Consider the following 26665-nt stretch of genomic DNA (forward strand, 5'->3'; position numbering starts at 1 on the left):
GATAAGGTTCACGTACCATTGACTCATGTTCACAGCAATAGATATAGGCGCCTTCACCTGGCCAAGTTGACAACTGAATCTACCACAGGTCCACCCCTTGTCAACTTGCCAACTACACCTTAAACAATATTAAGGTGCAAAAAATACTCTTCTAGTTGTGGACCTATGAATCTCAAAACAAGTTATTTGGTGCCAACATGCAAAGGAGGATATTAACAGGATACAGGTTTTCATTTCCATAGGGAGAAACCAGAAGGAAAACCTGCAGGGCAAACACCACTGAATTTCAAAGTCTGAAAGTCATTTATCCTTCAGCTTTAGAGAGAGGCAGTCCCACTTTTTCCAAGGGCCTGTGCAGTGGCCCGCCTCTTTCTGAGTCAACCTTGGGGAACATTGAGGAGACCACATTTTTCTCGTCTCCACTCTCTCCAGGCATTGGGGCCACAATGAGCTCTCTGCCATTTCCGGGGCACACGCTCAACCCCTCCATGTGGTGGCAGCCAGGCTCTCACCAATCCCCAGGGAATGTGCTTCACCCTCTCCAAGGCCTGAGTCCACACAACTCTTCCACTGCAGCAAGGTGGGAGACTCAAACTCACCCTCTCCATGTATATGGGTGGGTCCTCTCTCCTGGCTGAGGTTTCTTGGCTTCATACCTGAGCTTCCATGGTTCTCACTCTGCAAACTCCAATTTGTCCCTCTTGTGTCCCATTTGTCTAGATTGGCAGTGGTTCCGTTTACACCAACGGTGTCCTCAAGCACTCCAGGACTTCTCCATCATTCTCTTCATAGTTCCTCCAAAATCTTCCCCTTAGCCATCCAAAAAAACCCGTTCCAACATATCTGGTATTTGCAAACTGCAGCAGCACCCCACTCTCCAATACCAAAATCTGTTCTAGTTTGCTAGCTGCCGGAATACAACACACCAGAGATGGATTGGCTTTTAATAAAAGGGGGTTTATTTCATTAGTTCTTCAGAGGAAAGGCAGCTAACTTTCAACTGAGGTTCTTTCTTACATGGGAAGGCACAGGGTGATCTCTGCTGGCCTTCTCTCCAGGCCTCTGGGTTCCAACAACTTTCCCTGGGGTGATTCCTTTCTGCATCTCCAAAGGCCTGGGCTGAGCTGCGAGTGCTGAGATGAGGTATCCTGAGCTGCTTGGGCTGTGCTACGCTGAGTCTCTCATTTAAGCACCAGACAATTAAATCAAACATCATTCATTGCAGCAGGCACGCCTCCTAGCCGACTGCAGATGTAATCAGCAACAGATGAGGTTCATGTACCATTGGCTCATGTCCACAGCAACAGAACTAGGTGCCTTCACCTGGCCAAGTTGACAACTGAATCTAACTACCACACAGTTCAACAATTTTGGGTGTTTCCTTCTATGGCCAGCTGATTTTTGACAAGGGTCCCAAGTATACTTATCCGGGGAAGAACTCTCTCTTCAACCAATGGTGCTAGCAAAACTGGACACCCATCTGCAAAAAAAAGTGAAGTGGATCCCTACTTCACACAAATTCAATTCAAAATGAGTCAAAGACCCACATATAAGAACCAGGACTATAATACTCAGAGGAGGAAAAAAGGTCAGCATCTTTAAGACCTTGAGTTTAAGAAAAGATTTCTTAGACTTTACACCCAAAGCACAAGCAATATTGGAAAAAGTAGATAAATGGGACCTCATCAAAATTTTAAACTTTTGCACCTCAAAGGACTTTATCATGAAAGTAAGACAACAATCCATACAATGGGAGAAAATATTTGGAAACCACATATCTGGTAAGGGTTTAATATCCAGAATATATAAAAGGAATCAATCCTACAACTCAACAACAAAAAAATAAACAACCCTATTGAAAAAATGGACCAAAAAAAAAAAAAGAGAGAGAGAGAGAAATAACAAAAATACACACACAAAAAATATATATATATATTTTTTAATTTTTATTTTGGGCAAAATATTTGAATAGACATTTCTCCAGTGCTGATGTACAAATGGCTAAAAAGCACATGAAAAGATGCTCAACATTATTAGCTGTTAGGGAAATGCAAATCTAAACCACAGTGAGATACTGCTTCACACCCACTAAAAGACTACTATTAAAAAAAAAAAAGGAAACTGACAAGTATTGGAGAGGCTGTGAGAAACAAGAATCCTCATTCACTGCTGGTGGAAATGTAAAAGGGTAAAGCCGCTGTGGAAGACGGTTTGACAGATCTTCAGAAAGTTAAGTATAGGATTTACGATATGACCCGCAATCCCACTTCTAGATATATACTCAAAAGAATCGAAAGCTGGGACTTGAACAGATATTTGCACACCGATGTTCACAGCAGCATTATTTACAACCACTAAAAGCTGGAAGCAACCCAAGTATCCATCGGCTGATGAATGGACATATGATGTGGCATATACTCACAGTGGCAATATTATTTAGCCATAAAATGGAACGAAGGCCTGATACCTGCCATAACATGGATGAACCTTGAAGACATCATGTTGAGTGAAATAAGTCAGACACAAAAGGACAATTATAGTCTGCTCGTACTGATAAGAAATAATCAGAATAAGCAAATTCTTATAGAGTCAGAAATTAGAATACAGGTTACTAGGGGTTGGCACGTGGGTAGGGAATGGGGAATTTAATGCTCAAATTGTATAGGGTTTCTATTTGGGGTGATGGAAAAACATACTGAATTATATATTTGAATGTGGTTGAAAGGGAAAATTTTAGGTTTGATGTATGTTACTAGAGTAATTTTTTTTTTGCATGGGCAGGCACTGGGAAACAAACCTGGGTCTCTGGAATGGCAGGCGAGAAGGCTGCCTGCTGAGCCACCGCGACCCATCCAATCTACAGTAAATTTTTAAAAAACAAATCCGTCTGTACAACACAAACAATGAATCACGAACACAACCATGGATTATATTAATAGTACAGTTGTAAAAATGTGCTTTCATCAATTGCAACAAATGTACCACACCAACGCAAGGTGTTAATAATGGCAAGTGGAGAGGTATATGGGAACCCTGTATTTTATGCAAGATTTTTCTGAAAGCCTGCAACTTCTTTAAAAATAATAAAAAACAGAAATGAAATTTGTACTGCTTTTGTTTTAAATTGGATTTTAGTTTAAAATTTTCATTTTCATTTAAATTACATTTAGTTTAAAACTGATTAATTTTTAAAATTTTTTTATTATATAATATAACATATATACAAAGCAAAGAAAGCAAAAAGCAATAGTCTTCAAAGCACTCTTCAACAAGTAGTTACAGGACAGATCCCAGAGCGTGTCATGGGCTCCCCTACCATCCTCAGATTTTTCCTTCTAGTTGCTCCAGAATATAGGACGCTAGAAGGAACAAATAGTTTCATCATCACAATTGACTCTTCTTTTCTTTTTTTGTGAAAAATACCATGTATACAAAAAAGCAAATACATATCAAAATACAGCACGACAATTAGTTGCAGAACAGATTTCAGAGTTTGGCATGTGTTACAATTCCACAATTTTAGGTTTTTACTTCTAGCTGCTCTAAGATACAGGGGACTAAAAGGAGTATCGATTTACTGATTCAGCACTCATATTCGTTTGTTAAACCCTACCTTCTCTGTATAACTCCAACAATTGGCTAACATGTAAACCCTGAGTTCCTCAGTCACCCAAACCAGTATCTATCAAAAGCTCCATATCCGTGTTAGACAGTGCACAATTAAACCGAATTATCTTGAAAACCATTTTGTAGCAAGACCCAGGTGGTTTTACCATGAAATGAATGATGCTTAACTTGGGGTGGGCAAGGGCTGCTAAAGAATTATTTGCTTCTATACCTAGGTGTGGGGTCATCATTGTGTTTCCTTTCTCTTCAGAGGGGCTCCCAAACTGGAGTAGTGTCAAGATTTGAGACCTCCGTGTCCCCCGCGGGTCTGTATTGCTAGAGTCACTCCATTCTTCTTTGTTCAGAGCTGCATAGTATTCCATTGTCAGGAGCACGTGGGATTTAACCAGTCCCACCTCAACGGGGATGTCATTTGTTTCCAAAGGCCCTTGATTTATGTCTGTCAGCCTTTAGGAGAACCCCTGCGGCTGGAGGGTGGGCAGGTATTCAATTGCAATGGAATTTCTTCAGTTGACCTTCCTTGGTGACTCTGGGGTAGCTCTGTCCCATAGAACTCTAATGCAAACCACGTGTGTCATCTAACATTTTCTAGGAGCCACATTAAAAAAAAAAACATGATAAAGACAGAGGTGCCTTAGTTTCCTAAAACCACAAGGAGGTGGCTTACAATAACCAAAAGTTATTCTCGCACAGGTCTGGATGCAAAAACCAGGAAGCAGGATATCAGCAGGACAATGCTCTCTCTGAAAATCGAAGGGGTGGAGGCTCTCTTGCCTCTTTCTAGCTTTTGGGGTTGGCTGGCAATCCCTGGTGTCCCCTGGCTTGAAGCTGCAGCACTTCGATCTCTGCTTCCATCTTCCCTTGGCTTTCTCCCATCTCTATCTGCGTCTCTTCTCATCTTTGTATGAGGACCAGTGATATTGTATTAAGAACCCACTGAACCCTGGTATGGACTCATTTTCTCTTAATTAACTCCACCTGCAATGACTTTATTTCCTAGTGCAATTTTACTCACAGGTGCCAGGGTGCAGGGCTGCACCATACCTTTAGGGGGCCCAGATGGAATTCATTTTTTAATAACATACTTTATATACCCCATTATATCCACACTATTAGCATTTCAGCAAGTCATGTTAAAAAAATCTAAATAAGATATTCCACATGCTTTTGTTGGTTCGTGTCATATTAAGCCTTGGAATTCCAGTGTGCATTTTATACTTCAACAGCCCATCGCAATTCGGACAAGTTCCGTTCTCACCCAAAAACTCTCCATCTGTATTTCGATTCAGTAAAATTCTCCAGTGAAGTACTTTTGCACACCCCAGGCGTTTCCAAACAGACTCAAAAGTTTTCCCATCACCGAATCGAGGATGGGGCTTTGTTTCCACTTTTACATTTTATTTGGGACATGTTTTACACTGACAGGAGAGAACAGCCGTTATTTTATTTTTTAAAAAAATTAATAAGCATATTTACGGAGAGCCCCCTTGTGAGTGAATCCCTCTGCCAGGTGCATTGAACTATGGAAAAATATGCACCAGATTCTCGAGGAGAACTGCCTGAGATGGACAGCAATCCTTGTCAATTGACATTGCATTGAATTAATTTTCACAATTTCAGCTTTCTCGGCTGTGCCATCCAAGTTTTAAATGCTCAGTAGCCATTTGGGGGCAGACTTAGGTACAGAAGCAAATAATTCTTTAGCCACCTGTGCCCACCCCAAGTTAAGCGGACAGGGCAGATATGAATTGTTTCCCTTGTCGCAGAGTGTTCTAGGGGATGACGCTGATCTGGAGATTTGGGCTCCTGCTGGGGTTTCCTTAAGAGGGGAGTTTGGGTTGCAATGGAAATGGCTCTGGCTCTGCAGACTTGGGCAAGACACGTGTCCCTGAGCCTCGGTGTTCTCTGTAAAACGGACAGCCAGGGCCTGCAGGGAGTCAGGGTTGGGGGCGGGGCCTGGGGCTGGGAAGACGCGGCTACTTCCTGCGGCAGGATCTGGGAATGGAGGGGCTTCTGCGGGACCACAGGACTCCTAAGAAGCCAGCTGTCTGCCAGGTGGATGCAGAGGTCCCCACTTCCGAGTCGAGGCAGACGAGGCCTCCAGATCTGCAGTGTCACCTGCATCCAGACGTGCTCCAGGGGCTCCTCCCTTTGGGAGACGGCCCCTCCCAGGACCCCAGGACCCCTGCACTCTGCCACTTGCAAGGGGCACCACTGGGGCTTTGCCATTGATCAGCTATCCACCCCAACCTCCAAGCCTCACCCCACCCACCCCTCGAGACACTGGACTCCACGGGCCCAGGCTCCCCTCCTCCCCATTCCCTACCCGGTCCAGTCATCTCAGCTCCTTTGCAGCCTTCTCTTCCTTGGGCCTGAGACCCGGTGTCCACTCTCCCAGCTGACCGTGGGCCCCCACGTGCCCTCCCCTGGCCCTCTCCAGCCATTAGGTTCCAGTTGAGGGTTCCTCTTGCACCCAGCAGTGCCCATACCAGGTTCTGCACCTTCCCCTGAAGAAACTGCTCCTCCTCTGGGGTCCCCATTTCAAGGGTGACTCGGCCACCCTGCTAGCCCCCTGCTTGTCCTGTGTCTCCAGACCTGCCCATTCTCCCCTCTGAATCTCTCTCCTGTCCCATCTCTCTCCTGGCCTCTGTTCCCCACTCACCCCCAGGACTGGGAAGGGCATGTGTGATGGCCAGGCCTGGGGCCCCATGGTCACCCAGTGCACCCAGGGGCCATCTTTGAACACTGGTGGAATGAGAGACTAAGAACATAAAACTGGAGCCCTAGACATCCCCTTTGCCTACTCTCCAAACTTCCAGGCTCTCCTCACCCCCAAGCTTTTGCACTGGCTGTTTCCTCTGCCAAGAATACCTATTTCCCTCAATTATTTGGCGAGCTCTTACATAACTTTCAAAACCCATCCCACTGTGCCCCTCCCAGGATCTGGGTTCCCCCAGTCCCCAGGCCCTGGCCTTGCTTCCATGGAGCTGGGAGAGTAAGTTACCAGCTTTCTCACTTCCCCAGACTGGAGAAACTAAGAAAAGTTGGGGTCAAGGTGAAACTTAAGTATCCTTGGGGCTTATCCCATCCTCTCTGGTGACCCCTCCTGGGTAGAGAGGACGCGTTGCCTGGTGGCTTGGAGAATGTGCACTGAAGGGCCAAATGACCTGTGTTGCCATTTTCTTGCCATCACTCACTGGCCTCAGTTTTCTCATCTGTCAAATGTGAATAATGACAGTTTCTCTCTCGGGCCCAGTGAGGATTCACTTTGGCAGCCCACAATTCATCCCGCCAGATGCAGGTGGCTATTTTTGTCCTCTATGACTCTCTCTGCTCTCCCCTCCTCCCAGCTGCTGACCCATGGATCCAGTTGGCTGGACCAAGCTCCAATGTCCGTGGCGCCACCTTCTCCTCGGGCTGCTGTTCCAGTTGATTCTGGCTCTTTGCTTCTTCTCCTACCTGCGCGTGAATCAAGACCAGCCCAAGGGGTCCTCTGAGGCAGGGCCCTTGGCTGAGGGACCTGTCACGGCCACCCCCAAGGTGTCGGCCGCCCCCTGCCAGGCTACCCCGGGGCCCCCTGCCCGCCCACCCCTGGTCATCCTGCTGTGGACGTGGCCATTCAACAGCCCCGTGTCTCTGTCCCCCTGCTCGGAGCTGTGGCCGGGCACCCCCGACTGCCTGCTGACCCCCAACCGCAGCGTGTACCCCCGGGCGGCCGCGGTCATCGTGCATCACCGCGAGGTCAGCTACCGGCCGCGGTCCCAGCTCCCACAGTCCCAGCGGCCACCGGGCCAGCTGTGGCTCTGGTTCAGCATGGAGTCGCCCAGTCACTGCGCCCAGATGAAGGCCCTGGACGGCTACTTCAACGTGACCATGAGCTACCGCCGGGACTCGGACATTTTCACGCCCTACGGCTGGCTCGAGCCGTGGCCCGGCCAGGCCAGCGACGCCCTGGCCCACCTGTCCAACAAGACCAAGCTGGTGGCCTGGGTGGTGTCCAACTGGGGGCCTTCATCGGCCAGGGTGCGCTATTACGAGGTGCTGCGGCAGCACCTCCACGTGGACGTGTACGGGAGCGCCCACATGCCGCTGCCCCGGGACACCATGATGGAGAAACTGGCCCAGTATAAGTTTTACCTGGCCTTCGAGAACTCCCAGCACCCCGATTACATCACCGAGAAGCTGTGGCGGAACGCCCTGGAGGCCTGGGCGGTGCCCGTGGTGCTGGGTCCCCACAGAAGCAGCTACGAGCGCTTCCTGCCGCCCGACGCCTTCATCCACGTCGAGGACTTCCAGAGTCCCCAGGCCTTGGCTCAGTATCTGCAGGCGCTGGACAAGGACCAGGAAGCCTACCTGCGATACTTTCGCTGGCGGGAGACGCTGCGGCCTCGCTCCTTCTCCTGGGCCCAGGCTTTCTGCAAGGCCTGCTGGTGGCTGCAACAGAAACCCAGGTACCAGGCGGTCCCCAGCATTGCCGAATGGTTCACATGAGCCTGTCGCCGGCCTGAAGCCTGAGCTGCTGGGGGCTCACCTGCGGGGATCTCACATGCCGGGATCTCACCTGTCTGGACCTCACCTGCAGGGACCTCACCTGTCTGGACCTCACCTGCAGGGACCTCATCTGTCTGGTCCTCACCTGTGGGGGACTTCACACACCTAGACCTCACCTGCAGAGATTTCACCTGTGGGGACATCGCCTACTAGGGACCTCACCTACCAGAAATGTCAGCTGCTAGGGACCTCTGCAGTTGGGGACCTCACCTGCCAGGGAAATCCCCTGCAGGGGTCCTTACCTACCCAGGCATTCACCCTCGGGTGGGCAGACTCCCCAGGACCCCAGGGCCCTAGGGTTGGTTCTGGTTGGCTTTCTTGTGGTCACTTTTGGGGTTGTCAGCCCTCTGGCGGTTGGCAGTATTGTCATCAATTTCCAGACGGAAACGCTACAGGAAAACAGACGCGTCTCCCCTTACTCTAGAGCAGCGATCCTCACCCCAGGGTAATTTTGACTCCCAGGAGGTACTTAACTCTGCCTGGAGAGATTTTTGGTTGTTGTGATGGGGGGGGGGTGCTCCTGGCATGGCTATTGGGGGCTGCTGTGATCTAAATGTGACAGTGAGTATGTGTGCGAATAAGTGTCAGTGTGCCTGGGGGGGCTGCTGTGACCCTAAATGTGTACCGCAATGTGCTCATGTGACCACTGGCATAAGTGTGCGGGGCTGGGGGGGAGCTGGGTGTGATCGCCCCCATACGGCTCTTACAAACGGGTGTTTGTGGGTGTGGCCGTGCGTGCAAGTCTGACCGTGTTGTGACTGCACGTGGCTCTCATGTCTGCCTCGTGGATGTTATTCTGAAAGTGTGACCCTGTAAGTGTGTCTCTGCCTCTGGGTGTGTAAGACTGGAGGTAGGTGTATGTCTCTGTGAGACTTAAGTGAGTGATTCTTTGACTGTAAAGGTGGGGTGGGGTGTGATTACTTGGATTGTGCATGACTAAGTGTGAGTGTGAGTGTGGGTGTAAGCGTGAGACGGAGTGTGTAGTTGTGTTTAAGTGGGTGACCCCAGAGATACTATTTTCTCAGAACATGTGATTCTGAGTGTGAATGGTGAAGTGTGAGTGTGTAAGCAAGTGGGCTGTGGCACGTGCTATCCTGAGCCTGCCTGAGTCCCTGTGAGTGTGGATGGCAGGCTGTGTGCTCTGCGAGTGTGTGTGTGCACTGCGGAGAGCCCCAGCCCCCAGGGTGTGCGGGGACAGCTCTGTTTACATTCCAATTCACCAGCACCCTGGGGTTGGGATATTGGATTTAGGTGGGAGATGGGGCGCCGAGGTCCAGGGAGGCAGGGGAGGGCACACACATACACACACATGTGCACACTCACCACACACGCACAGAGGTAGCCAAACTTCAGGGGCCACAGGCTCTGAATCAAACACCAACTCCCCCCCCCCTCCCCCCACCCCAATCCCCAGCTGTATGTCCTGAGCTGAGCAACTTCCCTCTCTGAGGCTGGGGGCCTCTCAGACCATTCAGGGGTCCACTAGGATGGGGAAACTGAGGCTCTAAGTGGGCACCATCTCGATCGTAGTCGGAGGACTCCTGCTTCCTGCCCTGGCTGGGCTGAGTCAGGCCGAGTCCTGGAGGAATCCACCACCCCAAGCCTCACAGGCAGAGAACTGCGGGGGTGGGCGGGGACCCCAGCCAGCCACGGCCCGGGAACTGCCTTCCAAGCAGACCACCCACGGACTGGGGACTGGCTGCCAAGTCCAGCTCTCAGGTCTCCCTGGAAGTCCTGCCTGTTAGCAGCCTCGAGTGCCTCCAGCTGCAGCCTGGGTCTTGGGTAGCAGGGAGCTGTGGATGCTGGTCAAGATCTGAGGCCTTGCTGGGAGTTTCCCTCTAGGGGCAGCTTCTGATCCGTGCCCTTCAGCTTTGGAGTAGGATTGGAGTTTGGGATGACCTGTTGAAGGGTGGTCCTGAGCTCAGATGTGGGGGAAAAGAGGAGTGGGGGTCCCAATCCGGGGGAATGTAAAGGAGGGAAGAGGCCGCACCTTTGGGAGACCAGGGTCTGAGGGAATGGGGATGTATGTGCCCTGGGGGAGGGGCACTCTGGGGCAGAGGAGCAGGATAAGACTTTGGGAACCCTCATGGCGGGGACTATGTGTGCGCCCTCGTGAGTTCCCAGTCTGGGGGGGCAAGGGCAAGAGAAGAGGAGTCCACGCCCTCAGACCTCCCCGAAATCCCAAGGACACCGCCCTCCTCCCCGCCCTCAGACCATACGACTGGCCGGCCCCTCCCCACGCAGGGGGAACCCAACACCCCCGCCAGTACAGGGCCTGTCAAGCATCAAGGTGACACCGCAGGCAAATCTAAACACCACGCTGTTTTTTCCATCCTCCACAGGGGCTCGTCGTAAATCCCCTCTTGAGGTCTGGCTCGGGCTTTTATGGGCCCAGGACCCAGATCCTCAGAGACCCAGCTCGGCCTCACCAGGCGCCGGCTTCGGGCTGGACGGAGTTGGCGGCCGCCCCAGAGCTGTCCCCGCCGGGAGATGGGCAGTGCACGGGTATTTTTAGCCAGTGAAAAGAGATAGTGGCTCCGAGTTCACCCTGGCAGGGCCCGCCGGGCCTAAAGAGCCCTGTCATGAGATGGAGGCTGGAGTCCACTTAGACCTCAGGCTCCCCATCCATAGAGTGGCTATAACTCCCTCTACTGATCTAATTCTACCCTTTCCTCCCCAGAAGCGCTCATTGCGGGGAAGTGGGGACCGGGCGCGCTGGGGAGGGGCAGAGGTACCGGTCGGGCTGGGGGAGGCACCGACGATTCCCCCGGCCAACATCGCCCCCCATTCATCCCACTTTCTCTTTGTCCCTTGTACACAAGACCTTCCACCATACAGCTTTTTTCCTTCCTTTACCTGTAAACAGTAAACTCTTTGCACCTACTTCCCACCCACCCTCACCTCCACCCCACTGCCGCACGTGGGGCCCCCCAGACGCAGAATCACGACCCGGGCTCCCTTTTCCACGCTTTATCTCGATACAGTTAACGAGAAAGTCCGTGGCCTCGATGGGTCTTCTGCGCATGGTCAGTCTGTGGCGGGGCTGCCGGGCGGGCCGGGACGCCCCGTCAGGGCCCAGGCCGGGTGAGGTAGGGTCACACGCAGGCGCACTCGCGCGCCGACAGCTCGCGCACAGTGTGGTAGCGGCTGTGCGCGTCCAGGAAGGAAACCTCGTCCTCGTAGGCCGTCGGACGGCAGCAGGGCTGCGCGCGCACTCGCTCCCGCCGCACGCGCCGCCGCTGGCGCAGGCGCCGCAGCCCCAGGTCGTAGACGCGCGCGGCCGCCTCGCACGCGCCTGCGCAGTAGCGGAACAGCACAGTCTCGTCCGACGCGTAGCCCAGGCCCAGCTCGCTCACGCGCACCTCGAGCTCGCGTAGCCCGCACGGCCGCGTCCCAGACCGCGCACGCGCGCGCCGCCTCCGGGGCCCGGTCCGACGGCGCGGACCCGGGGCACGGTCTGCCCAGGGCGTCAGCTCGCGCAACTCCACCGCGTCCGGGGCGCCCTGCAGCAGTGCACGGTCTGCGAGGGGAGAGGGGTAGGAGAGAAGGGGAAGGGGGTCAGTGGGGAGCCCCCTCGATCCTCTCTGTCCACCTGCAATACAAAAGACTCTTGCGGGGCAGTGTTGGGGGACAGATCTAGCCCTAGCCAAAGGCAACTCAGCCCTTCCAAACCCCCCCCCCGCCACACACACACACACACACACACACACACACACACACACACACACGCTGGGTCCCCACGGCGGCCAACACCCCTCCTTGGAGCCCGGTTCACCCTTTCTGGGTGCCTGGGTCCACTTTCAGTCTGCTCCACCTTAAGGGCGGCGGATCTCGGTCTCTAACTCTCTCCCTCTGGGCTCCTCTCCCCCTCAGCCCGTTGCTGCACACTCTACCTCCCCCTCTCCCGTTTTCTCTGGATCTCGCTCTTATTCGGGGCTGCCCTGGGAGGGTCTCCACCTTTTCACTCAGCTGCTCCCCCCACTTTGCAGAAAAGAAAGGGGAAGGATCAGCAGGTGGGGGGGCAGACCCCTGTCCCCGCTGGGCCCCCAGCTGCGCCCCCTCCCCCCAGGGCACTGCCTTACCCGCTCTGGCGGGGGGCAGGGGAGGCTGCTTCTCATACGGGTCCTACTGCATTTGAAGGCTGTGGAGGAGCGGGGGTACCTTAGCCCGTGGTAGGGTGGGAGTGGGGGGCTGCAGCTATTTCCAGAGCCAGTCCTCTGTTACAGTAAAGGAAATGGAGGGTCCGGGACGGCAAAATTGTTCCCAGGGCCACCCCACGAATAGGTGACTGAGAAGGACCCAAACCCTACCCCACCCCCTCCATCCTGCCCAGGTTTGGCCCACAGCCAGCCCTCCTCCCACAGTCACGGATGCCCTGAGTCCCTGATTCCCAGGGCCCCAGAGCCTAAATTTATTTCCCAATCCGCTGGCCCGGCCCCAATACTCCGCGTGCCCAGGAGGGGCGCACCGACGGTGGAGCTGCAAGCAGAGGCTCCCGGCCTCTGGGTAGGTGGCAGTCAGGCTTGTGGCTGGGAGAGGAAGCCCCGAGTTGAGCACCCCTGCCTGGCCCCAAGGCTGGTGCACCTGGTTGTCAAAAGAGTGAGCTTTCTGAGAGGTCCCAGGGAGGAGGGGCAGTCTGTTGCCCTGGGGGGAGGGGTGTAGGGGGTGTCTGTTCCCACTGGGTGTTCAGAAGCCCTACAGACTGGTGCTGAGCCTGGTGGCTCTGCCACTTTGGGTGCCAGACGACATCAGGGGGGTGATGATACTGCCCCGTGCCTCAGTTTCTCTGTCTGCTCAGCAAAGACCGCGTTGGCCGGGGCTGGGAGGGTGGGAATTGGGGATGACCGGGCCATCTGTCCTATGTTCTTTGAACCCAGAAAGAAAGAGGATTGGGGTGGCCAGGACTGTCCCCTCACTTCTGGGGCCAAATATCCCACCCTCAGTGCTCCCACCCCAGAGCTGTGTGTCTGGGAAGATTATTCCGGGGGGTGCCTGATAAAATACAGATGCCCAGGGAAATGGGAGTTTCAGATAAACACCAAATAGTTTTTGAGGATATCTGTTTCTGCTCTGCCCCCTCCCCCTCCCTGCAGGGCTGGCCACGTGCACAGGCCCCCGCCCCACCCCCCACGCCTGGACCGCCACCCGGAGCGCCTCTGTCCCAGGTCCTAGAACACTTTGGGGATCTGGGCCCACTCTCTGTGGTCTTCAGGCTGCCCCGCCCCGATGGGATTTACCAGGGCAGGCAGGCACCCGCCCTGAACCTGAGACCCTCCCCGGTGCCTGGAATTCCTCCGTTCTTGCTTTGCCCCTAGGTCCTGGAGCGCTGGCTCTTTTGGCTCTTTTTTTGAGGGGGGAGTGGGGGGGGCGGGCAGGTTGGGGCCTCCCTCACGGGTCTCTGGGACCCAGTGTCCAGGAAAGGACTTCATTGCCTGCAGGGGCTGGGGTGGGGGCGGAAGTGGAACCCGCACGCTGGGGGAGAGGGGGGCCACCCTTGTCCATTGTTGAGGACAAGAAGGAGGAATTGTGTGGGCCGGCAGGGCGGGCGCAGACGTGCACAGAGGCGAGCACGCGGCCCGCACCCTCGGGCGCCACGCACGTGCCCCACCCACGTCCTACATTCGCCCCAATCCCACCCCGCGCCCCGTAACCGCCTCCCACTGCGCGGGCACACACGAGGTCGGGGCCCGGGCTTCCCCACACCCGCGCAGCCCATGGGGCAGGGACCAGGGGCCGGTGGGGAAGCCCTGCAGGGTTCCCAGCCCCCGGGGTGTCCCTCCCCACCTCTTGTCTCTCTCTCTCTCTCTGCGTCTCTGCATCTCTGCCACTGTTTCCCTCCCCGTCTCTGGGTTTCTCTCCATCTTTCTCCCCCTCACCCCGACCCCAAAGGCCCACCTTGGTCACTGCCCCCCACCCCACCCCACCCCCGGTCACCAGGGCCGCGGATCCAGCCTTCCCCCCGCTGCCCCCACGCCCCACCCCCGGCGCTGCGGTGGCCTCCCAGGCCGACTGCCCAGATCTAACCTCCATCTGGCCTCCCTGCCCCTCAAAGCCAGAGCCTAATTCCTTGTGACAGTTGAGCCCAGAGACCCCAGTTCCCAGCAGCGCACCCCCCGGTCCCCACCCCCCCATTCCCCCACCAGGCCTTTGGGGAGATTTGCAACCTCCCCCTTCACTCCATCTAAAAACAGCTTCTGTGACCCCAGCCAGGGCCTGAAATTCCACCACTTACAGCCACCCCTCTGTTGGGGGGTTGTTGGTGGTGTGTGTGTGTGTGTGTGTGTGTGTGTGTGTGTGTGTGTGTGTGTGTGTGTGTGTGTGTGTGTGTGTGTGTGTGTGTGTGTGTGTGAGGTATCTGACGCCAGGGCAGGGACAGAGGTTTACACTGGGCCAGGCGGGTGATCCGGGCGTCCAGGGTGCGGGGCGGCCGGCGCAGTGGGGTCTGGGCGGGTCCGAGGCGGTGGCTGAGGAGGAGGCCATCCCGGCAGATCCACACGGAGAGCACGGAGCTGCAGAGCACCGAGGCCAGGGCTGCTGCCTTCCAGCGCTGCATTCTCGGCCTGCAGGGCACAGGCACCTTCAGCCCCAGCCCCGCCGCCCCCCGCGGTCTGTCAACAAATGGGTGTGGGGCTGGGCACTGGGGACGCAGTGGGGCCCCTGATCGGTGGAAAATGGTGCCGAGGAGGGGGTGGACTCTCGGGGGACGGGCAGGGGAGATGCCCCCATCCGGGGCTTCAGGGGTGCCTCCTTGAGGAGCTGACCATGTTGCTGAGACTTGAACCCTGGGGAAGAAGTTGACCAGGCAGAGAACAGCGTCCCAGGCCGTGCAAAGGCCCTGAGGCTGCACCGGGCTTGGCCCATCCCAGGAACCAGTAGTCAGGGGTGGCTGCAGACCTAGGAGCCCATATGTGTGTCAGGGGGAGAGGGGTAGAGCCGAGGGAGGGGAGGCATTCCCGGCAGAGGGCACTGTTGGATAAGGGTATGGAAGAAGGGTGGTGCTTGGGCAATCCCAGGGGAGGCAGGAATCCTGTTCCCTACACATTGATGTCCTTGAGTGACTTGCTGCCTCTCTCTGAGCCTCAGTTTCCCTCCAGATGGGCAAACGGATGCCCCAAAGTGGGCAGTGCCTCCCGTCCAGATCTTTGCAAATAGCCCTGGCTTCTGCACACTCTCTTCTCCCTCCTCTCCTCTCGCATTCAGCTTTCAGTTTGGGGCGGAGCCTCCTCCTGGAAGCCCTCCCGGACTGTCCTTTCTCCATCCCCACCCCCAAGGCTGCACAGGGGTCTTCTCCCTGTCCCCATCTTCCCGCATTGGGCATCCCTCGCTTGGCGCTTTGCTTGTCCCCGCACACAGTAGGTGCTGAAGGACGCACGCGTCCCCACCCCCACCCACTGCCAACCCCCACCCCGTCGGGCAGCTCCAACGCCCGCCACCCGGCAGACCCCCGCCCCGCGTTTACATTCCCGGGCCCGGCCGCCTGGTGTCGGCGCGAGCGGTGTCTGGCGCCCGGCCCGGTGTAAACATTGACACGGAGCGCTGAAAAGCCCGGGCTGGACGCCGGCTCCCGCCGGGCAGCGCCAGGGACGGCCGGGCCAGGCCCGCTGGGGACACCCGACGCCCCCACGCGCGCACCTCGGGTCCCGCAGGCGGCGGGCGCGGCATCTGCTTGCGATTCGCATTGATTTGCATGGGATTTGCATGGGCCCGATCCCGCAGTGCTTAGGCACGGAGCTGGGGGGCGCTGGAAACGCGGGCACGGCAGCCACACCCACCAAAGGGTAACAGATGCTATTTATTAAACGCTCACTGTGCACCAAGCCCGGCGTTGGGCCCACTATTACCCCCGTTTTACATATGGGGAAACTGAGGCACGGAGCCGGTCCAAGGGTTGGTCCAAGGGGAGTCGGCTAGAAAAGGACCAGGGATTTGAACCCAGGTTCTTTGATATGAGGCACACCACACGGCCTGAGTTGGGCCTGTGAGCAAATGCTGTAGGGTCGCCTCCCCCCACTACCCCCCTTAGCACTTCATCACTGGTGGCAGTGTTGACAGGGAGTGAGCTCCCTGACATCAAGGTTATGCAAACAAGCCCTAGGCCAGCTTGGAGTCTCCTGAGCATCAACCTGGAGGGGAGGCGGCCTCAAGGACCCCCAGGCCCCCTCAGCTGATTCACCAGTACGTAAAAGGTGTTTAGCTGGTATTTGTTGAAAGAATGAATGAACAAAGAAAGGAAGCTCAGATTCCAGCTCAGGTCTAGGGTTTTATGTCTGTGGCTCTAATACAGCACCAGCTCATCCCAGAAAACCCACACCTATTTAATGCCAGTGTTACACAATGTCTTGAGATTGATCCCTTTTTCTATCCTCCCGATAAATCCATCTGCTCATTCATGCATCCATCTAACATATATTGACCACCTACGTGTGCCAGGCCCTAAGATACTGTGGGGACCAAGACAGATGAGCCTACCCTATGGTGGGAAGATAGACAATATGCAAAGAAACGTAAAAAGGAATAAAATGATCTAGCAAAGTGTTATGAAGACAGAGAGGGTGATGGGAAAATCAAGAAACAAATTTCGCTGGGGTGGTCAGGGAGGACTTCCCTGAGGAGGTGACACATAGCTGAGTGAGCCCCAAACCTGAGAAGTTGGCCATGGGAAAATCTGGGACAGTTTCCAGGCAGAAGGGCAGCCTGTACAAAGGCCCTGAGGCAGGACCCTGCCTGGCACATTGGAAGGACAGCACAGCGGTCTGCAGGTTGGGGACAGGTCAGGCAGGGCCTTGCGGACCACAGAGACAATATTTCATTCCGAGTCTTTGCAGCAAGCAGAGGTCAGCCCCAGGATTTGATCCTGGGTATGTCAGGTGCCCAACGTGGCCACTCCCTAAATGAGTCATTTCAACTTCAGAAGAATCCTAAGAAGCAGGTAATAGTATCTTTATCCCCATTTTACAGATGGGGAAACTGAGGCCCAGAGATGAAGTGACTTGCCTGAAGTCACAGAGCTGGGATTTGAATCCAAGTGTCCTGATGTCCCCCCACCCCAGGGCAGGGGAGACAGGCTCAAGACCCCAGGTAGACCCCCAGCGCCCGCCCCGCCTGCCTTCACACCTCTGTCTTGGAGTGGTGTGCCAAGTAGTGTGCCTCAGTTTCCCCATTAGAATGGAACAAGACCCCTGCACAGCCTTAAGTTCTGGTCCTCTGTTTCTACCAAGGGTTTAAAGGAGGGGTGGGATTTGAGAGGGCAGTGGAAGTGCCAGCTCCCTCATGACCTTGGAGCCCCTTGGTGACCTTGGAGCTGCAGACCCCCCAGGAGCTCTGAGGGGGGGGGCAGGAAGGGGCCCTCCAAGAAGGGGGCTCCAGCGGGCAAGGCTGATAAGCATCCATTAACAATGGGGCCTTTCTGTGCAGGGGTCACCCAACTGGTTTGTCTCTGGCTCTGGGATCTGCTCGGGAGGGGGTGACACGGGTGGAGCGGAGGGCACAGGAAGGGGGGCAGGTGTGCATAATGTTTGTGCCCATTTCACAGAGGTTCCTGGTCCTGCAGGGGTGGATTCACTCACACAGCACCCTCGAGGGCTCACACTAACTCATACCTAGGATTCTCTAGTTCTTGTGCACAAGTGACCCACTCACACACTTGGATGTTTTCACACTCAGCATTTTCAAACACACTCAAACACTGTCAACCTCATACTGGTGGGCATTTTCACACACTCACACTCAAATAGTGCACTCATGCACTTGGGCATTTTTCCAATCACACACTTGGATGTGTTCCAACCCACACTTGAACACTATCACATACTCAAACACTGTTGTACCCACACATTTGGTGTTTATACCCACATGCTTGAGCACTATTGCACTCATGCACTAAGGTGTTTTCACAGTGAGACTCAAGCAGGATCACACTCACACACGTGGGCATTTTCACACTCATACTCAAGCATTATCACACTCATGCACTTGGGCATTTTCACACGAACATTATTGCACTCATGCACTCAGGTGTTTTCACACCCACACACTTAGACACAATCTCACAACTGGCTGGTCTCCCTGTCGCATACACCTGGAGTTCTCACACTCCCATATATGTTCAGATGTTTTCACAATCTTACAAACACAGACACACTGGCTCTTGCACGTGGACACAGAGACAGGCATGGCCACACCCACAGCCTCCGTGTGCTCCTGTTCTCATACATGCCAGGGGGACACACATCTGCAGGCACAGGGGTGTCTGTTGCCATTTGCACTCTCACCTGGCTGGCCACATGCTTGTCCCTGCAGCTCCTGTGTCTGGGCCACACATACTCATACTCACACACACACACACACGAGGTGACCGTGCTACCAGTGCATTTGGGTACCCAGCTGCAAAAATTTCAGGGGAACAGTGGGTGAAGCGAGAAATGAATGGAGGCAGAGAGTGGCTGGAGGGAACAGCCCTGCCTCGACGGCATATACCTGGCCCAGCTCACTTCCTGTTGGCCTCTCAGGTGCTGCCCACACTGTGTGGTTAGGCCCCGGCCAGTGATGCATTCCCGATCCTGGGAAACGTGGTGACACCCTGGAAAATCCTCATTGCCCAGGAGGGGGGATCCTCCCTTCCTTGGGGGCCATGCCAGCCTAACCTGCAGTAAGAGAGACCTAGGAGAGATCCCTCATTTCTAGCCACAGAATCCACAATGCTGGAGCAGGGAGGGAAGGGAAATTGGGGCTCAGAGAAACTGGGTGGGTCCTTCCAAGCAGAAGAGCCAGCAGTCAGGGGCAGGGGTGTTTGGACATTTCTGGAAGCTTCTATGGTAGTGTCAAAAAGCCCTGCTCATTAGTTTGTGCCCAAGCAATGCCCTGGACTTCACCCTCCCACCAGGCTTCCCAGGGACACCTTTCAGGCATATCTGGTCCTGAGATCAGGGGCCTCCATCCTGCAGAACTCCTGGCCTCAGGGAGGCTCCTGTTTCACATTCACTCTCAGGAAGAGACTCCTCCACCAAGTTATCTCTTCCAGTCTGGGCGAAGTCTGGAATCAGGGCCTGCACTGGTCAGGCAAACTCCTACACATCCCTCAAAGCCCCATCTCCTACAGCTCCTCCTCCAGGAAGCCTTCCCTGCTCCCCATCTTAGTCCCTAATCCAAGGTCCCTCCCTCTTACCCTGCCCTGATGGCATGGTCTTTGGGTTTACATCTCTCTCCCCAGCCTGGGAGTTTCTTGAAGGCCAGCCTGGGCTGAGTCCTCTTCAGGCAGAGTCTCGATAATTCTAACTGAAGAGGAGTGGAAATGCTGCAACTCCCCAGGCTCCATGCTTTTGGCTATGTGGCACCTCTCACCATGCACACTTTTCTCCTATCTCCCCAACTCCCTCCTGGACATGGTCCTAGTCCTCATGCCTCAGTTTCCCCATCTTCAGAAAAGGCCAGAACAGAGCTGCGCAGTCCCATGGGAACACCAGGGAGGACCTGAAAGAGCTTGACCACGCAGCTCTTGGGGCTAGGGTCACTGCTCACAAGCAGTAAAAGACAGGCCACGTAACCACATGGACTACTAGCATGGGGCAGCCCCTATGTACAGGTGAGCAGCACGTGAGTTCCGGAAAGCTGAGCTCGGACCCCTGTTCTGCCTCTTCCTGGCTGGGTGTAACATGGGGCAAACTCCTCCCCATCTCTGAGCCTCTGTTCTCCCATCTGCCCAACCGGTCACATGTAGTAACTTCTCTCTCCTGGAGGGTCATTTAATTGAACTGAAGTCCTGCAGGCAATAGGCCTGGAGTGGCAGCAGCTGTGTCCAGGCATCAGCCACACCTGCTTGTGGGACGTGACTCTTTCTTTCACCCATCAGTGCTGACAGCTCCAGGGCTGAGTTTCCGCAGGGTCCCACTGATGGGGAAACTGAGGCCCCATGAGGGGTGGGATTCAGCCAGGGGCCGCCTGGGCCTCTCTCAACGCAAGACTTGATGGATCTGCAGAACAAGAAACAAATTCCGCAGCCCACAAAAATGTGCCCCCTCCCTCGGTGGGCCCCAGGGCCCAGCCCCACCCCATGGGGGGACAGGGAGGCCAGGGCAGCCGTGCGCCGGCGACGCACATCTGGGGGCAAACCAGGAACATCTGGCGAGCACAGCTGGTTCCGATGCCGTGTCTGCGGGAGCCGGGGGCCAGCCCATGGGATGACTCCATGCATGGCGGGGTGCAGAAAAAGCCAGCCAACACTTCCTGGCCTGGTCAGGAGGGGGGCCCATCCCCTTGTCTGCTCCGCCAGCCCAGAAGCTGCCTGCTGCCCAATTGCTAGAACCATCACTGGCTCCCCTCTAATCTGAGCACCTAGAACCAGCCCTAAGCTTATCATGGTGGGGGGAGGGCACGGGGGCCCTAGTTTGTCTTTGCCGAGGTGGGAGGATTGGGAAGCTAGGGGTCTGTGCTGGCCGTTCCATGATAAAAATAGTAAAAACAACAATAATAGCTAACATGAGCAAACAACACTATTGGTGTCATTTTAAGCAGTTTACACACACTGATTCAACAAGTCATGGACTCTTATCACCATTTTGTAGAAGGAAGAAACGAGGCTCGCAGAAGTTTTGGCCAAGCTGGGATCTGAACCCAGGTGGTTAGGGAAACTCCTACTCATCCCTCAAAGCCCCAGTTCCAATACCCTCTCCTCCATATTCTTAATCATTACAGTCTCTCTCAGAACAATGAAAACATTAACATTAGCATCTGATATTGGCTATCCCATTTATTTAGTACCAGGCACTGTACTTATAGGCTTTTCAAACTTTTTGTTCTCCCCACGGTGCCTGAAGATGATATTATTATAAGCCTCGTTTTCCAGGCTCTAACTAAGGCTAAATGATATGCCCAAGGGCACACAGCAAATAAGCATGGGAGGCCCCCAAATCTCAGAAACAAATGTAGTGCTGAGGGAAGGGGAGAAGTAAGATATGGGGTGTGAGGCCTAGAGGTCTGGGATGCACTGCAGAGCTGACACCCAGAGAAGTGAGCGGTTTTCTCAAAGACACATGGCAGAGCTGAATTAGCAAGTGATGGGCTCAGATAGCAGAAGGCCCAGGGTGCCCGGCCAGGTTCTGCTCCCCCAACTCATTAAGATGACGCACACTTATTGACTGCCTACTGTATGCCAGGATCTGGGCTGAGGGCCAGGGACTCAGCGACAGCCAGGCCTGACATGGGCCCCACCCTCACCAAACTTGCTGTCCAGTGCGGGAAGACAGAAAATAAACAAACAAGGTTATTTAGACATTGACAAGTGTGAAGACAATAAAATAATGCAAGATGAAGCAGTAGTGACTGGGGGCTGCTTCGGGGTTGGAATGTCAAGGAGGGCTTCTCGGAGGAGGGAGGTGACATTTGAGCCAAAACCTGGAAGAACCTGCCAAGTGAAGCTCTGGGGACAGCTTTCCAGGCGAGGCAAAGGGGAAAGTCTCAGAGACAGGACAGGGCTGGTTCCAGGGACCCAATGCATCTGAAAGAGATGGAGCCAGGGGAACAGTGGGGGAAGATGAGGTCGGAGAAGTAACGGGGGGCCCTGAGGCCAGTAGGGAGCAGTCCTCCTGTTCTACATCAGCATCTAGGCAACTTTCTTCCTGCACCAGTTCAGGAGCGTGTTCTGGAGGAGGCTGGGTGGGCAGGGCTGGGAGCGTGTGTGGCAGAACTGGAGGCTTTTCCCACCTGTCGTTTCCGGCCAGGCCCTCCACAGCTGACCCATAAAATTCTCACCTTGACCCGCGGGGGCCTCTGGGACAGGCAGGACGGGGTTCCCTGGGGTAGGATGAAAGGATTAGCCTAAGGGGCCTGGCCCGGCTGAGCCACTGGCACAGGGCCCAGCAGGTAATGCAGGGGGGGCATAGGTCCGTGGGAAGTGGCTAGGAGGTCACCACACAAAGTCGGCCATCTGACAGAAAGGGAAACTGAGGCACAGTCTCCTGGGAACCAGGCAACAGAGTCATCCGAGTCACACACCTCCCTATCGGACCCAGATTCAAATTCAGCCTCGAGTCCCAGAACACTGGTTACTTTGGCACTATGGGTGCCCTGTCGCTGGGCCTTAGTTTCCCCACCTGGGACTAATGGGGTTATCCTGCCAGCCGGAACTCAGCTGCAAGCCAGGGCCCCTGTCTAATTTCTTTCAGGGCCTGCTGGAAGCCTGATTTCACTTGGATTGGTCCAGAAGATCTTTTGCTTCAGCACTGCCATCTCAGAGACCCTTCTGGAACAGCTCTGCCCAAAGTGTCTCCCACTCATGCTCAATCCCCACTCAGGTTTTCTCCATGATCATTAGCCCCCCTGAAGTTCCAAGGGCTGATCGGGGGGCCTCTGTCTGTCCCTACACCTCATATGCGGTAGGTACCAGGCCCGTTTTGTCCTCTGCTTCATCCTAGCACAAAGCTCGGCCCATAGTAGCTTCACGCTCAGGAAACACCTGGGGTGGGGGGAATGAAAGAAAGAACCCTCTGCCTCCCCCAGCCTCAGTTTCTCAGCTGCAAAGTGGGGTGAACCCAGGGCTTGCATGGCAAGCAGTAGTTGCTCACTGGGTAGAAAAGGCAGACCCCATCTGCCCCACACTCTCTCTTCATGAGCCTTGACACTAGGATGTATTCAGGGCCCATTCTTCTCTCCTCTGTGTTTCAGGACCCCACCTCCAGGGAGCCCTCCTTAAGTGCCCAGCCCAGATCTCCCTCTGCTAATCTTCCAGAAAAATCTCTCCCTCCCACACCCACCAAGGTACCCTGGATATTCCAAAACTAGCCAGGCTACTCCTCGCCTCTGAACCTTGGTATATACAGTTCCCTGAACCTGGAATGCCTTTTCTTTTCACACTCCTACTCATCCTTCATGGCCCCAACCCTGGTGCCCCTTCTCTTGCCTTGCTCCCCACTCTGGGATCTCCCAGCCCTGTGTCCCTGCATGTAAGTCTGTCTCCCATGAAGGATGGGGCTCAGGAGCCTGGAGCCCAAACAGAGAACCAACCACATCGTTGCTTTTTGATGCACATTTGCGGAAACAATCTCTTGCTCTCCTGCCAGACTATGCACACTTTGGTCTCTTCTCTTGCTCTAGGCTCTTGAAACCTATATCCTCTGCTCACTCCCTGAAAACTGAGGGCTGAAACTCGAGGGGCAAGCACTGACGGTGGAATTTCAAACACTGTGCTCAGCTGAAGGTGGTGGGGGTGGTTTTTTCTTTCCTGTACCCCGAGAGCCAGCCCTTTGCAGCTGGATGGGAAGGGGATGCGGGCTATAAGACCTCGGAGTGGCCTTTGGAAGCCCACACCTCAGAAGTCCTGGGGTGAAGAGAGCGGAGAGGGGTGTCCAGAGAGCCCCAAGGCAGGGGCCAGGGGTGGGGAGAAGCTGGCAAAGCACCGAAATCTTTCCCGCTGACATCCGCCCTGGCCAGTCACGCCCCATTGGGGCTTCCTCAGCCTGGGGCACTCCAAGACAGACAAAGAGTGTCATGGAACACAGAGAGGGGAATATCGGGCAGGGAGAGGGCAGAGTGGACAGGCAGGGATGAGGAGAGGGAGGGATCTGGCCTCCTGGGGATGCCATCCCCACACGGGGCCCTTGGCCTTGCAGCTCCCCAGATCTGGGCTGGTGACCCAGGCTTGCAGGTAACCACAGGCCAGCTGGGCTGGGCCAGTGAGACGGCAATTATGCTGGGGCTTCCTGGAGAGGAGTGGGTAGTAGCATCAACCCCCCACCCCCACCCCAGGAGAATCCATTTCTCTCTCCAGTCCACCTCCAAGTCTGCCCACGGTCTGGGGGACTGAGTGGCTCCTAATCCACAAACCATCCCGGGCAGAGCAAGACATGCCTTTTGTAAAACGCCAGGGAAAGAAGGCATGGTAGATCATACCCCCTTCCCCCCACCCCCCCTTCCCCCACCCCCCCTCCATTCAAATCCAATCTTTGCCCTTAAGGTACCCCCCCCCCCCACTAAAGGATTCCGCGCCCTCTTGTGGCTTGAACAGGCGGCTCCTGGAGCAGAGAGGACCCGGCCCTTACCGGAGGACACGGTGTCCCTGGCGGCGGCGCGCGAGGAACGCGGCTGGAGCGCGCCGCTGACAGATGTTTACTTCTGTGCGCAGCTGGGCCGCGACGGCGGGCCCCCCCACCCCCTCCCCGTCGGGGGTCTGCGGGCTCGGGATGCCCCCACGATCCCTTGTCGACCCCAAGGCAGGAGGTATGTATTGGGGGGGGGAGTCCAGGGTCTCGCCCTCCAAGAGGCTGGGGAGGGGATTCGGCTGTCCCCGGTTCCAGTCCCATTAGCACCCCTCCCTGGACGCACGCATGGGGACCGGGAGACGGGCGTGCCCGTCCCGTCGGACAAGACACCCCCACCAGATCCCGGCTTGGAGAGGCGCTTAAGGTCACCCCTCCTCTCCCCACCCCCCAACCCCTCGCACACCCCGCCACGCGAGGACCTGTCGCTCCCTCCACCCCACCCTCTCAAACCCCGCCGGTCCTGGGCTCCAGGAGGGAAGCTGCGGGTCTTCACCGAGTCCCTGGCGGCGCCCCCCAAAGCCCCGTCCATGGGGAGGGACAACATCCCCCACCCCCCACCCCACCCCCGCACTACGGAGCCCCTCCTGCCCTTGCTTACCTGCTCAGGGCGCCCGACTGCCCGTCAGAGGCGGCCGCGCCTGCCGCCCGCGCCGGCCCCAGCCCCTGGCCCTGCCGCCGCCACCGCCATCCGGGCCGCCTGGGCCCGCGGCGCCCGGGGGGGCCCGGGCCAGAGGGGGCGGCCGCGGGGGGGGGCGCGGCGCGGGGCGGCCCATGGGGCGGCCCCCCCCACCCCCCACCCCCACCCCCCCCAGCCACCGGGCTCGCTCAGCCGCGGGCTGCGGCCATCCCGGCCCGGCGGGGGCTGGGGGTCACCCTGGACGGCCGGCGGCTCTGAGGGCGCGGGCGCGGGGGGCGCACGGACGGCGCGGGCGGCCTCGGGGCGCGGCGCGGGGCTCCGGGGGCTGCGGCGCGGGAGGGCCCGGGCGCTCGGAGCGGCTCCACGGCGCGCTCTCCAGCCGCTCCCGCCGCGGACGGCTCGGCCGGCTCCGGGCCGGGGGCGGGGCCGGGGGCGGGGCTGGGGGCGGTGGCTCGGGTTTCCCGGGCCCGGGAGCCGCCCTCCGGACCGGCCCCGCCCCCGCCCGAGGGGGGCCCCGCGGAGCGCAGGTGGCCCGGGCGCCGGGGCCACACAGAGTCTCCCCCACCGGAGAGCGATCACCCCTGGCTCCGGGGACCCCGACGGCGTTCCTTTGGGGAGACCCGGGACCCAAGACGCCCCCTCCCCAAGGGCCACCTCTCCAGAGGTCTAAGAGCCACGGCGCCCCGACGGCAGTGCCTGCGGTCCTCGGCGCCCCGCACCACCACCCCCGTGCCATGGCCTGACTGCCCCGTGGGACCCCCTCCTCATACCCTTCCTAGTCCCCTTCCGGCACTCGGCTGCCCCAGAAACCCCTTCCCTAAGAAAATGTCCAAAGAAGCAGCATTCCGCCAAACCCAACCCCGGGGACCCAGACGGCGCCCGTTCCGTAAAACCGGGACCCAAGACGGCATCCACCCCCTCTTTAAGGGCCGGAGCACCTACGTCCCGACCCCCGATTGCAGTGGCCGCGACCCCCAACTTTCGTCGCCCCACGGAGTTTAGTGAACCCACCCCCCAACCTCCTTTCCAGAAAGCTCGGTTCCCAAGAACCTCCTCCCCTGGAAAGGCCTTCCAAGGATCGGAGAGCCCGAATTTCCCCCTAAATCGGCAAACCATACCCTAAATCTGGTGACGATCCCTGCGGTCTATAGTGTCCCTCCCCAAATCTGGCCTCAAAGCCCCGCGGGGACCCCATTCCCACCCGCCTCCAGGTGGCGCCCCCTCCTGGGTACCAAGATCCACTGGGCTGCGCGCTTCCCCCCGCCCTCCACCCCCACCCCTCGAGCCAAGCCCACCCGGCCGCAACCCCGACGGCGCCGCGTTCTTATGGCGCCCCCTAGTGGCGACAGGTTGACACCCCCCCCCTTCCCGGGGGTGCCCGGCGGGGGCGGTGACACTGGGCGGGGCTGGGACCACGACGACCCCGCCCCCACCCCGGCCTAGTTATTGAGAAACAGCCCCGCCCTCGGCCCCCGCAAGCTGCGTCCTCCCCGCGCCGTCTCGGCTGCCGCCTGCGTTCCGTGGGCCTCGCGCTGTGCTTTCTCACGCCCGCCGCCTAATTTCTTGAGCCCTCCTCCCTCTGGCCTCAGCCGCTTGCATTCCTGTGTCCCCAGCAACCTGGGGTTTCGTGCGAGAATTAGGCGTCCCTAGATGCCCCTCATCCCCTCTCTGTGCCCGGTGCTAATGTGAGACGGCCGGGTGTGCGCGCAGCGCGTGTGCGCCGGGTGTAAGCCGGCTGTGAGTTTGCGGATGGAGGGCAGAGGCGTGTCAGAGGAATGAAGGTGCCGCGGCCATCTGTTCCCGGGCCAGGATGAGAAAG

At 56.7% G+C, this 26665-nt stretch overlaps 2 protein-coding genes across 3 annotated transcripts in view; one reads left to right on the forward strand and one right to left on the reverse strand.

The window, feature by feature from the left end:
- LOC143650343 (3-galactosyl-N-acetylglucosaminide 4-alpha-L-fucosyltransferase FUT3-like) overlaps positions 1–22474 on the forward strand; it is a 47270-nt gene extending 24796 nt beyond the window's left edge. The window contains exons 2-3 of one of the 2 annotated variants that reach the window (XR_013159532.1): positions 6978–8623; positions 22338–22474. Coding sequence is in view for 1 of the 2 variants with exons in the window: in XM_077121025.1 (XP_076977140.1) it covers positions 6988–8118 (1131 nt within the window). In the remaining variant the exon portion in view is untranslated. Of the gene's footprint in view, positions 1–6977; positions 11357–22337 lie in introns of those variants that run through there. The other variant, XM_077121025.1, reaches the window with a different exon arrangement.
- Positions 1876–24892, reverse strand: NRTN (neurturin). The gene is made up of 3 exons (XM_077121026.1): positions 24808–24892; positions 14563–14738; positions 1876–11698 (listed from the first exon to the last, which is right to left on the reverse strand). Exons 2-3 carry the CDS (start codon positions 14729–14731, stop codon positions 11274–11276), a joined length of 594 nt encoding a protein of 197 aa, XP_076977141.1. The 5' UTR covers positions 14732–14738; positions 24808–24892; the 3' UTR covers positions 1876–11273.
- Positions 24893–26665: the final 1773 nt, after the last annotated feature.

Source organism: Tamandua tetradactyla, chromosome 11, assembly GCF_023851605.1.
Source record: "Tamandua tetradactyla isolate mTamTet1 chromosome 11, mTamTet1.pri, whole genome shotgun sequence".
Classification (NCBI taxonomy): domain Eukaryota; kingdom Metazoa; phylum Chordata; class Mammalia; order Pilosa; family Myrmecophagidae; genus Tamandua; species Tamandua tetradactyla.

Excerpts from the sequence above, each read along its gene's own strand:
- NRTN (XM_077121026.1), bottom strand. The coding sequence starts at position 14,731 with ATGCAGCGCTGGAAGGCAGCAGCCCTGGCCTCGGTGCTCTGCAGCTCC. Across the intron at positions 11,699-14,562 it reads GATCACCCGCCTGGCCCAGT|ACCGTGCACTGCTGCAGGGC; the intron begins GTAAACCTCTGT and ends CTCCCCTCGCAG.